A 13,312-nucleotide genomic window follows, 5' to 3' on the forward strand; every position below is an offset into this window, starting at 1 on the left:
TAGATATCTGATCTTAATTTGCATAAACTTCTACGATTTCATTTCCCCGTTTTCTCCTTAGTTTCAGTTTTGATTGAGAAAATAAATCAAACACTCAAGACAGTGTTTAAACACATTTCCAAACACCTCGACGAACGTCAAAAATACTCCGCCTCGCGTCGTGTTGTAAACTCTCTTCTCAGCGTTTGGAAATGTGGTCAAACACGGTCTTTCGTGTTTGATATATTACATAAAAACTGAAGGCAGGAAACAAACCATGTTACTTGAGACGAATAACCAGTAAGGAATCACTGGGAACTCTACCTTTCTGTTGCTATTTTCCTTGTACTCAGCAAAGCTACATCCATCCTGACTGTACGTGACAAAATACTGTGTGACCCACTGTGCCGCGTCTTGTCGTCCTTGTGTGGCAATCTTCACCACTCTCATGGCGCGACGGAAGTCCACCTGGTAATACTGGTAGCGGTCGTTACGTCGGGCACACCATGCACCCATCCTGGAACCTGTTCGGTGGAACTTCAGCCGGCCGTTGCGAGGTCCATGATTGGCATCCCAGCTTGAGGAGGCTGACAGTTGTGTGAGTCGAATACGACCATTCTGCATACCCAGTGGCCTATCACATCTTGGACCTTATGAACAAAAACAAGATGAGACAACTCTGTTGTTATTTACCATTGACGAATCGGTAAATAAAATGGTAAACAACCTGCATATGATGAATATACTTTTTGAAAGGTGGATAAGAATTAAAAACTATCTGAAATATAACAGCAGTGAGTTTGGTAGAAACTACAAGTAGGTTAGTTTTTAGTCTGCGTAGCAAGCGTTCTCATAGGGAGAGCTGTGTTCCGCATTCTTGCCTTGCGCAAATTGGAGCGAGAGAGTAAAAAAATTGACGAAGCGCCAACATCCCCTTGATCTAGTACCAATTTGCGCGCGGCCAGAATGGGGAAAAAGCTCTTCGTATGGAAACCCTTGCTACGCAAGAAAACTATTTTTCTCTCTATGCAAACGTACCAGTAATGCAGCCATAGAATTCCACTCTCATTGAGATCCAGCTACGCCAGGTCACAGGATAAATCCTAAAATATCTTCCCGACAGCGGCTTCAAGAATCGGTTGCATACAACCATATATCGGTCATAATTACCCGCAAATATCTAAATCAAGGATAAAAATAACCTAGTTAGCTAATGTTACAGTTAATAGCTATTGCAGTCTGTGTTTCACTATGTCTTCATCGAATTTCAATGCACCTGCAAAACCTAAACAGCTGACAAACGACCTAGGTATTTTTATGACAGTTAGAAATAGAATGTACTTAATTTTTGCTAAAAATATTCCGTTCGACAATTACATCGTATTTGGTATATTATGCTTTCATGGTTTGTTGGGCTCCACAACATGCCATGAATGCAAAAACACAACTTTGCATTTCATGACGGAAAGGTGGGAAATGTGAGAGGTACTATCCGTTTAAAGGAGATGGTCATATTAAAAGCCTGGTTTCCAATAGGACATAAGCACAAGCACAGGTACAAGTAACAGCACACGGTAGTGAGGACGCCCATAACGCAAGTATAAGTACAAGCACATGAAGAAAAAAAGTGTAAAGTGAGAACGCGCTGCTGTAAGCAGAAGCAGAAGCGAAAGTCCGCCATCTTGTTTACTATATTGAAAAGGTATGGAACTGATAATAAGGCAATTATCCATTCTGTACATGCCTACTTGCTTGGGTCGCCGGGAAGCTCTTCGAAACGTCGCACAGGATTGGCTGAGAAAATGATATACAAACAGTAGTAACAATGGACCCTAGCCCTAAAACAATAAAGCTTCGTGCCAACAAGATCCAATGAAATTAGAGGTTCTAAAGAGCTGCATAACAACAGACTTACTTTTGCCTGTGTTGTGGGCGCTCTCACTACAGTTATGCTTATGCTTGTGCTTATGTAGTAGTGGAGGCTAGGTTTAAGAACGTAGTTTAGCCGGTTTTGACGAATGTAGTTTACCTTGGTACCGCGTCCTTCTCTGTATGGTGTGAAATGTTGGCCATCTCGACTGTATGTCACGTAATAACTTGTCACCCACTGATCAGAGTTCTGACGACCTTGTGTGCAGATGCGCGTGACACGAGTTCGTCCTCCAAAATCAAACTGAATCCATTGGTTTCTGTCACTTCGTCTGGCACACCACGCCCCTCCAAACCTGCCAACCCGTCTCTGATGCAGTCTAGCATTTCTTGGTGCACAGTAGTAGTTGTAAAATGAAGACGCGGTAACAAGTTGGTCAGGGAAGCGGCCATCTTCCAAGCCAAGTGGAATATCACAATGGCCTAAACAAGAAATTTGTTCTTTATATTTCTGCTGTATTGTTTTGGATTCATTTTGGGCTTCTATCTTTATAACACAGCTTATCAAGTTCTTAATGAAGTACAAAGTAGTTTAGAGAAATATGAACAAGGATAAATCCATCTCACATCATCTTGTTTCACCGTACCCAAGTTCGCAATTAGCCAATCAGAGGCCGTATCCACCCTCTTGATATCCCGCGATATCAAGTCACTGACCTGATATGGCTACGATATCATGCTCACTTGGTCGAATTTGGGTACGGTAAATACCTCATAGTCATTGTACTTTTTGGTAAACTTCGGCTGCATAGCAGGCTCGTTTGGTCTCGCCATGGGATTTGTGGCTCGACGTACGAACCGTGGCTCGACCAAACTCCTTATGTGCCGCCGAAGCGTACCAAAAAGGTACGATTAGGAATAAGAATCAGTGAAGCTGTATAACAAGACGGCAGTATTGTGGAAGATTTGCTAATCCGTGGAGCAAAAAATCAGGTTTAAATTCACCTAATAAGCGAACATCGCCCCTCAGCAGAAGACTATGAGAGAGGAAAGGCCTAACATAGACAAGTTTCAAGATACTTAAATCAAGACTAAACTTAATTTTGTTCTGTTTCTATGAAACGCTTTGACAAATTGATAACACTTTTATATAAGGAACTGGAATTAAAAGTCTAAATATAGAGTCTCGAACATGACAGACTTACTCCATGGACATCCATACAACTCCAGCCTCATTGAAATGTGTGCTCGCCAGCCACGTATATGCAGTCGAACAAAGCGTCCATAGACTGGATATGGAAGAGGATTGTTACGTATTGAATATCTGTCCACATTGGCGGGGAAAGTCTGCAAGAGAACATTATACCCACTATTGTGATGAAAAATAAAGAAAAGATATACGTATGACAATAGTCAATGGTAAGAATGGCTCTGTCTAAAAATGGTAATTTCTTCGGTAAATCATGTTTTCTGATATAACTGGAACTCAGTGGGACCCCTAAGAGGTCCCAATAGACCGTTTTCGATATATGAAAATTCAGCTTGGCAGTAAGGCTTAGACGACACAAACAAAGGAAATGGAATGACCATGTTTATTCATTTCTTTTGTTTGTGTCCTCTGGGCCTCACTATCAAGCTGGAATTTAATATATCGAAAGTGTCCTATTCTAAAGCAACACATCAACAGACACTGAATTTTTCCGGCTAATTACCCTAAAATGTACCGCAAAAGCTCCCGCTGTGGACCTTTTGAGGCTGAACATCCTAAGATGTACCAACACCGCTTTTTTTAACCCCTGAAAGGTACGAGGAGCACCCCCGTCCTTTTTATATGGGAGCCCTCCTCCCGGACAGATACCTACCTTCACAACATCCCACCAATGCTTAACTTTGGCAAACTTTACTCCATCCGAGCTGTACAGAAAATAAAATGCCGTCACCCACTGGGCAGCTTCCGCTCTACCTTGAGTAGCCACACCAGTGATCTTCATCGACCTCAAAAGATCAACCTGAATAAACTGATTGTGGTTGTTTCTCTTGGCAGACCAGGCCCCCATCAGTCTTCCACGGCGCAGGCGCCCGAGTCTGGCAAGATAGGGTGCATGGTTTTTATCCCATTGGGACGAGGCTGTGATGGCTGCATTTTTGATTCGGCCATTTTGCATACCCAGGGCACTGTCACACATGCGTTCTGCAACAAAATCAGAACTGTTAAATTTCTACAAAACAGTCTCCTGATATACATCATTCAAAATCTCTTCTCTATCTAGAATAAGAGCCACAGGATTAATATTCTAAAGAGTGAGATCAAACAACCTTTATATAATAAGTCGAATTATTCTCGCATTTTGATTGGTTCCTACTTATCATCTATTGGAGGACGGACGCTAGATTGTTAAGTTCTTACCGTTATATCTGCACCCGTAAAGCTCAACTCTCATAGCAATGTAAGACCTCCATTGTTTGGGATGGATCCTCAAATACCGAGTTCTGATGTAAGGTGATACTCTTTGGGCAACAGTATGGTAGATATCGTAATTTCCACGGAATCTCTGCAGAAAAAATATAAGAAAGTACTTGACGTCAGGAGCATTGACTTGTTTACAAGATCGTTAAAATTAAGTAATTCACTTTCTTCGTAATTCTCGAAGACACGTGCCTGGTTGAACAGTATGAAACAACTAGGAGTATCGCCGAATGGTAACCTTATGTAGGTCATCCAATAGTTTGGTAGTGAGAAGGTGATTTCCATTTCACCCAAAATTCCGGAATTTCCGAGACGAAGGCAAATATATGGAAATTTCCTCGAAAAGTTTGCGGAAAATCCGAAAATTGTTGAATTTCCAAAATGCGAACCATTCAACCGAAAATTCAGAAAACTCCAAGACGAAAATCAAACGGAAGGGAAATTACCGGTCCCAAATTTTCGAAAATTTGTGAATCCCTCGAGAGGTTATCCTCTTTTCCAAAAATTACTGAGAATGCTATTCTATTTGCCACTGAGAATGTCTGGAAATTCAAACTGGAATTTTTGCTTGAATGGAAAGCACCCAGAGTTAATCTTCTACCCAGATTTCACCATGTGAGACTCTCTTCTGCTTGGCTGTGAGAGATTCAAGATTAACCCAAAGTAACACAGGGCCTCTGCCAGGGCTGGACTTCACACTAATCTGCCAACAGGCCAGACTAATAATTCAGAGCACAAAACTTTTAAGTACCTTGAGTCTTCCACCCACTGTATAAGCTCTAAATCTGCGGCCATCTTTACTGTATGAAAGGACATAGCTGATCACCCATTGATGGGCTTCTCTTCTTCCTTGAGTAGCGATTCCTTTGATAATACACATCTGTCTCATGTCAATCTGCAGAAACTGTTTAGTGTTCCTGTACTTCGCTACCCAGGCCCCTGTTCGTCCATGACTGGCATAAATGTTGAGCCGCGCTCGTTCAGGTCCATGATTGTAGTTATATGATGACGAGGCTCGCAGATGTCCTGGCAGTATACGGCCATCTTCCATACCAAGAGGCATGGTACATTTGTCTGTAGAGGTAAAAGGTAAAGTCTGCATACGAGCCAAGTGATCTGTCAAGCCGGCACTTCTCTCCCGTTTCTATGTAGCATGAAGCGACTAGGGTATTTCTACTCCCCCCTGTATGGGATGCTAGGACATCACAGGGTTACCCCCGGCATTAAATTCGCCGCTACCCATTTAATTTCAGTATAATCCTGAGTGAGGGGAGGTACTGTGAGAGTACGGTGTCTTGCCCAAGAACTTAATTGTCAGCTTGTGTAAAGGCATTGTGCAATGGTCTCTGAAAAGGAAAACATTTATATTTGTTCATTTATTCCTTTCCTTTAATATAAGTAGACAGTAAAACACTGAACATACCCAAGTTAGTACAAATACGGGTAACAAACCAGAATAGGCTGCTAAAATTAAAATATGGAATACTACAGGCTGTTGTCCAGCAAAACAGACAGAAAAAAGATTTCAGTAACAACAAGTCTAAAAAGTAAATGTCTATACTGTACTAATAAAATACAAAATTGCTAAGAAAGAGGATTTTGTCTACCCGAACCCCTGTCAACAAGCTGACAATATCATCTGTAGTAAGTTCACCTGTGAAACATCCGTAGAACTCCACTCTCATTGAGATGTGTCTGTACCATCCCCATGGATGAACCCGGATGTAACGACATCGAATTGCTGGATTAAAGGGGTTGGAGACTACCGTATTACGGTCGCGGTTTCCAGTGAAATACTGTCAAGAAGAACAACAACGGAAACGAGTTAACCACTACTAAACCACTCAGGCTGGCCTATTTCAATTTTTGAAGGAAGGATATTAAGATGGTGAGTTCTTACTGGTGATATGGATACACCATAAGCTTGCTATTTCAAATTAAAGGGACTATTATTTTCATAGTCATTCTGTTATTCTTAGAAGGTGCACTGTTTCACTGTTTCTTAGCTCGATTGCTTAGTTACTTCATCCAGATTAAGACCGTTTAAAAAGTAACCTTAAGATAAGTGAGTCTGCTAACTGTTTCACAAAGTATTTGCTTCCATGCACTTTCTCTATCTCTGGACCTCTCAGGAAACTGAGGTTTACTTCAATAGGTTCAAAAGATCATATCTTTGGGTTGTGATTGCTAGATTTCGATCCATAAGGATTGACGACGGCGAGAAACGCAATCATTACTTAGAGTTCGTTTGTTACTGAAAGGCGCAATAAAGTTTCAAATATGTAAGATGCATCGTGCTACCTTTCTATTATTTCGCTCTTTGTACTCCACAAAATTGATCGCATTTACACTGTGCGTTATGTAATACTGCGTGACCCATTGATTTGCATCCTGGCGGCCTTGAATGGCCATCTTAATAATCTTAGCCAGCCTTGTGAAGTCAATCTGAAGATACTGATATCGGTTATTGCTCCTTGCACACCATGCTCCCATGTACTTTCCAACGCGCGGGCGATGGAGCCGCCCCAAGAAAGCAGCGTGGTATCTATCCCATTGAGAGGATGCCTTCATCAGGTGATTTCTGAGACGTCCATTTTGTAGTCCCATTGGCTGATTACATAGACGACCTTGGATGAAAAAGAAAGACATTTTCTAGTTAACCATCTCTAATTCAATCACAAAATAAGTGAAATTTCAAATGATACCACAATAAAGCGTCGAGGGTATAGCAGTTGAGAAACCTGATCGAACTGAGTGTTATTTTGAATCTCCTCATTACTCCTCCCCCCTCCCCTCCCCTCCCCTCCTCTCCTCGCCTCCCCATGTTTTAAAAGAATTAAGCAAGAATTGGGGATGAAAAATCCAAAAAATGTTTGGCAGAGAGGGGGTAATATGTTAGGAGTAAGGGGTGATATTTTTTCTGGGGACTCAAAAATAAGGCAGTGTATCAACAATTCTTGTGCATCTTACCCAGTCTACAGCCGTACAGTTCAACCCTCATGGAAATGTAGCCGTACCAACTGCGGACATTTATGCGCACATAACGAGCCACAAATGGCCTGAAGAAACGATGAGTGACCACAAAGTACCTCTCGATATTGGCTTTGAATATCTAAAATAAAAAAGTAACATTGACACTACTTATAATTCTCTGTCTCTTTGTGATCATTACAATCTCAATAACTTCGTGACAGTACGTTACGGTAGCAAATCTCTGCACTGCATATGCAAAGTCCGCAACACCATGATTGCAAAATTCTCACATTTTGACAACTAGTTTGAAGTTTACTTCAAAAGTATGAAAAACCAGACACATCACGGGTAATTATCAGATATTCTTTTATATATCTTATAACTGTACATTAAACTTGAGGAAGCCTAAACACATATGAGCTTTCTAGCTTCTTTTATGTCTTCTCGCCACTTAACTTTTCTGTAAGTTTTTTTTCTTACGTCTTGTAATTTCGTTTTGTGTGGCAAAAAAGGATAAATATCTTCCCTTGGAACACGGTAAATGTAGAGTGTCCAAACTAGAGGACCCCGCTAATTCGAAAATCCTCTTTATTTCGAACTCAAAACCATTTGCCTTGGATTTGCCCTTCAGCCATTTACTATCGGCTTTTTCGAACTCCCCCTATTTCGACCTTTGTTTCATTTCCCCGGAGAGTTCGAAATAACGGGGTTTAACTGTACATGTGATTTCAGTCACCATACCCTTATCTTCCTTCCCTCAGTGTATGGCACGAACTTGTCGCCCTTCTGGCTGTAAGACACCGTGTAAGACTTGACAAACTGGTTGGCATCATAACGTCCCTGGGTACAGATTCTCTTCACTCTGGACTTGGCTCCCAAGTCAATCTGCAGCCACTGCTTATTATTATTGTACTTAGCAATCCAGCCTCCTCGAGTGGAGCCATGGTTCCGTGCCTGGAGCCTCGCACTCCAAGGACCGTAGTAGTGGTTGTACATGGAGGAAGCCGTGAGCATAGATGGGGTGACACGACCATCTTGAAGACCGAGCGGAACATCACATGGATCTGTACGTACAAAGATTGCAAACCATGAATTTTCACAATATTGCCTTTATATTTACTTAATGATCCTCTTTCGAGGCCTGGTCTGAGCTTCCACTAACGATACATTTAGGAAATAACACACTGGCTGTGGGTAAAATTTGGGTGGCAGGGAAGGACGACAGGGGAGTAGGGGCCCAGGAAGGGGGCCCTCCTGGGGGAGTACAGATCGGGTGGTACCGGGGGTAGCCACCCTGGAATAAAAGTTCCAGACCTGCCTCCAGGGGTGACGCCCATATCCCACAGTCCCGGGGAACTGAGGGAAACAGGAGGGGGAGCCCCTCCTGGGGGGAGTACAGATCAGGTGGTACCGGGGGTAGCCACCTTGGAATAGGTAATTTCTCCGGACCTGTCTCCAGTGGGCTAGAGCCTTACTGTGGGGTAAAGTGCAGCTAATGGGTGCACTTCCCTGCCACCGTCCTTTAATAACAAACGTCACCAAATACAGTCTCTGTTCATTGCACCTTGAATGATAAGGTCTAAGGCTTGCTAAGAGACAGATAACCCTAGCCTATAGCCATTAATGGTATAATTATAATTATTATTATTTTATAATAAGCAAATGATATCATAAGTATATACGGATAAATGTTTTTCTAAAAGTAGCGGAATAGTAATGTTCAGTATCTATACACGACATTCTGAATTGTAGTGTCAAAGCTTGCCCCCATTTTTTTTTTTTTTGGGGAAAGACAGATTATTAGCCTTATTCATGGTGAACATTTCTATAGATCTAAATGATTTTGTTTATTCGCTTGAAGATGGTCCTAAAGCGTAGTATCAGGGGTTCAGATGTGTAGAACAAGGGTCCCAGTCATGGGAGGGTGGGTGGGTAAAAGAAAAATCAGTGGCGAAGGATCGGCACAAACGAGAAGACTGAATACAACAAGGAGCGTGTGCTTGACTAGAGGTCAGGGGTATGAGGTGGACACGTGAGAGACATGACTGGAACCATTGATACACTGTCTTTTACAGATGTAGATAACAGTGGCTTTACTTAGGAAATGAAAGGTTTGTTGTGATATCCAAAGGGGGTGATTGTTTTCAACTGGGAATCCCTGATGGACTTTGAGATCAGGAATTGGTGGCATGTTATCTATGTTACTGGGATTTACTTATGAGCCTGACACGAGGTTCATAGTGTTACATGTCTCTGAAATAAAGTGTTACAATGCAGAATGTGTGTGCCTGTCTTTGAGATATTGTCTCTCAGGTCTCACTAACATCAGTTTATGGATGCCATAAACTTAAACTTATCAAACTCATTAATAATTCATCAAGTTTGAATAAAGGAAATCATGACCGTGAATCGGATCTTATTAGCATAGATTTTACGATATTGTTTCCCCGTTTTTTCCTTCGTCTTAGTTTTGATTGAGAAGATGCGTCAAACGCAAAAGATCGTGATTGATTACATTTCCAAACTCCTCAAAGTTCATCTAAAATACTCTCCTGCTCGTCGTATTTTCAACTCTCTTCTCGGTGTTTGGGAATGTGGTCAAAGACGGTCTTTCGTGTTTGATATATTACCTCAAAGTCAAACCAAGAGTCTGGCAAAACAACAGTTAAATAGAACGTGATATGTGGCGGATCTTATGAACATAGGAATAGAGAGCGTACGGGAAAAAAAAATTGGTGCACGTTCTTTAGTGTGATCCATTCAAAGCGAGTGTGAAACAGCTATTCGACGAAAAGAAATGATTACTCAATATTCATCTTGAAATCGCTCATCCTCAGCCATCGAGACTACTGCCATCTGAGTAGTAAGATCATATCTCAAACACTAGTCTAAAAATCTTTTCAAAAAAAATGTTAATAAGCTTAAAAATCCCAACTGGTGGGAGGCAGACCAGTTGGCTTCTTACAAACATGACGAGGAGTTGAACTAGTTTCTACCGATAAACAATTCCAGCTTACTGGTCAGAGCGGGACTTAAACCCGCGAACTCCAGATTTCCAGTCCAGCGCCCTAACCACTCAGCTACGCTGCCTTCTTTAATAAAAAGATTCAATGGTGCTGCTCAAAAGCCCAAAAACACGGTCCATTTTACTAACCAGTTCTGCATCCGTAGAATTCAACTCTCATAGAGATGTGACTTCGCCATCCCCAAGGGTGAATTTTGATAAATCGAGCATATACTGCAGGATTCAGAACTTGTATTTTGATGCTGTTTTGATCATTGTTGCCACGGAAAGTCTGAAAAGAAATAATTTCACATATTTAACAAAACATGCTTGCAAATTAGGTACAAAACAAGAATAAATTGGTTCTGTGTACCGAGTTTCTACAACTTTTCTCTTCTTTTTCCTCTTGAAAACGTCGCAAAATCGTTCACATTACATTGGATCGGAATGTCTTGAGGAAAAACTTATGGAATACTTTCTTCCAAAAACCAAAAATAAAAAATAAAAAAATACCCTGGATATAATTTTTCTCTAATCATAATGTGTTACTAGGGTTATTCCACTTAAGAAGATGACTTCAGTACAGTGTAAACCCCAATTTCTCAAATTATCCGATTTTTCAAACCAGTTTTCGTTTTCCTTGGAGGTTCGAAAAATCGGGATTCTACTGTAAATAGATGTTTCGCAGGATACTTCACACGAACAGGTCCGGGTTGCTCGAAGGCTGGGTAACGCTATCCACCACGGTGTAAATCACTATCCAGCGGATAGCGTGGTTTGCTTTGTTAACACTTATCCACTGGGGAGCGAATTATCCAGCCTTCCAACAAGTGGGGTCAGGCTTTCCCACTACGATCACATTTTCTCACCTTATCGCTGTTCTTGAATCGATAAACCTGCCAATGAACACCATCTAAACTGGAAGATACTCTATAGTACGTCACCCACTGGGCAGCATCCTGTCTTCCCTGAGTGGCTATCTTGGTGATTTTCATTGTCCGACCAAAGTCCACCTTAATCCACTGATTCTTGTTGTTGTGCCTTGCGCACCAGGCTCCAACATATCTACCCCTCTTATGTAGTCCCAGTCTCCCAAGTCTGGCCGCATGGTAGACGTTGTATTCTGATGATGCTGTGATTCTGCTGTTTCGTAGACGGCCATTTTGTAAACCTAAGGGAGTGTTGCAGAGCGCACCTTGGGAAATAAAATGCATTAGTTTTAATTTTATCCCTTATAGATTAATCAGTCAAATTGAGGCAGACATTTGAAATTGAAATGTTTTGTAGAACAGGTAACGATTGGCAACTTGAAGTAGCTGGAATGCCCCACTTGTTATGCTGAATTTTTCCATACATTGAGAGTCATTTAGCGTGATCAATGATTCAGGGAAATCTCACATTTTGTCCATATTTCTCTCAAAGATCTAGAGTGGTTATTCAAAGACGCCCGTCAAATACTAAGGCTACTAATGGGTTCTAACTTACTTGTACAGCCAAAAAGTTCAACTCTCATTGAAATCCAACTGTACCACGTTCTCGGATGGATCTTCACGTAAGCAGCACTGAATGTCTTCAAGAAGTGATGATATACTACAGAATGTCTGTCAGTGTTGCCTGAGAAAATCTATGATGGATAAACAGCAAACTGCCGATGTCAGTTTACTACAAAATGTAGACATTGTGCTTTGGTTTTATTCTAAGTAAATAGACCATTAATTTGTATTCTCGGTATTGGACTGGAACTAGCTTGCAATTGAGGCTCATGCGGGGGAATATCATTAAAAAGAGATTAATGTCATTTACAGACTCCTCGCATTAGCCTCAGTTGCAAGTTAGTTCCAGTCCAATACCGAGAATTGTCTATTGACTTATATTTTCCTTTATTCCAAATTATGATAATGAACATGAAACAAAAGTAATAAACAGACTTAAGCCATGACAAACATTTGATACCGTATATCGCAAACCAGACAGACAAAATTGCTTACAAAAGTTGTTTTGAAATACTGGAGAACATTGCATCATTCGTGCCTTTAGATTATGCCCATATATAGAATATATGAAATATTTAACAGCCTGTATTTTACTTTTCAAGAAGAAAACATGTTTAACTCACAATTTTAGTATTTTATCATCCATTGTAATTTAATATATTTTCCTTATATCGGTTTCGTTATCGTTTTTCTCATTTTTATTCTGTAAGAGCACTGAGATTTTGTAATGTAATGCGCTAGAAATAAATTATTATTATTATTAAACCAGAATCATAAAACTTAAAAATTTAATTTTTCACAAAACCTCTCAAACTTATTAATAATTCGTCAGGTTTGAACAAGGGAAACCATTTGGATATCTAATCTAAATTAGCATAGATTTTCACTATTATATTCCTCCGTTTTCTCCCTAGTTTTAGTTTCGATTGAAAAGATTTGTCAAACATGAAAAACCGTGTTTGACCACAATTCCAAACACTTCTAAGTTCGTCAAAAATACTCAGAATTACTCGTCCGTGTTTGGAAATGTGGTCAGACACGGTCTTTCGTGTTTGATATATTACATACTATTACAGATTTAACAGCACTCTCACCTTAATTCTTCTATTCTCTCTGTAAGGAACATAGCTTACACCATCTCGACTATACGTCACTATATAGGTCTTCACCCATTGGTTGGCATCCTGCCGGCCTTGGGTTGCTATTCCTTTAAAACGTGTTATGTAACCAAAATTAACCTTAAACCACTGCCTGTTATTTCTAGTCCGTGCACTCCATGACCACCGGTGGTTCAATCGACCATGCCATGGTGACAGGTGGTGGTTGTAGTAGGTAGAGGCTGTCAGAGCTCCTGGAGTGAGACGTTTGTCTTCTAAACCGAGAGGCATGTTGCAACGGTCTACATATAAAAGGAAACAGGATTGAGTCAGTGAATGCATAACATGCATGACATGGACAGAAAAAAAAATTATGACTGAGGAAATTTATCCCCAAAAGCAAGGTCCAGAACCAACCAAAACATTATCA

General features: G+C 40.8%; 1 protein-coding gene across 1 annotated transcript in view; it reads right to left on the reverse strand.

Annotated features, from left to right (window-relative positions):
* LOC145468730 (uncharacterized) overlaps window positions 1–13,312 on the reverse strand; it is a 181,602-nt gene that overhangs the window by 65,527 nt on the left and 102,763 nt on the right. Inside the window, exons 71-86 of the mRNA XM_081452434.1 lie at window positions 12,880–13,184; window positions 11,778–11,916; window positions 11,162–11,487; window positions 10,443–10,584; window positions 8,030–8,352; window positions 7,286–7,427; window positions 6,617–6,942; window positions 5,882–6,111; window positions 5,728–5,779; window positions 5,067–5,459; window positions 4,256–4,400; window positions 3,528–4,039; window positions 3,054–3,195; window positions 2,009–2,331; window positions 1,018–1,159; window positions 304–629 (exon numbers count right to left, since the gene is read on the reverse strand). Coding sequence (XP_081308560.1) covers window positions 304–629; window positions 1,018–1,159; window positions 2,009–2,331; window positions 3,054–3,195; window positions 3,528–4,039; window positions 4,256–4,400; window positions 5,067–5,459; window positions 5,728–5,779; window positions 5,882–6,111; window positions 6,617–6,942; window positions 7,286–7,427; window positions 8,030–8,352; window positions 10,443–10,584; window positions 11,162–11,487; window positions 11,778–11,916; window positions 12,880–13,184 — 3,968 coding nt within the window. The remainder of the gene's footprint in view (window positions 1–303; window positions 630–1,017; window positions 1,160–2,008; window positions 2,332–3,053; window positions 3,196–3,527; window positions 4,040–4,255; window positions 4,401–5,066; window positions 5,460–5,727; window positions 5,780–5,881; window positions 6,112–6,616; window positions 6,943–7,285; window positions 7,428–8,029; window positions 8,353–10,442; window positions 10,585–11,161; window positions 11,488–11,777; window positions 11,917–12,879; window positions 13,185–13,312) is intronic.

The sequence above is a fragment of the Orbicella franksi genome, chromosome 14 (genome assembly GCF_964199315.1).
Source record: "Orbicella franksi chromosome 14, jaOrbFran1.1, whole genome shotgun sequence".
Classification (NCBI taxonomy): domain Eukaryota; kingdom Metazoa; phylum Cnidaria; class Anthozoa; order Scleractinia; family Merulinidae; genus Orbicella; species Orbicella franksi.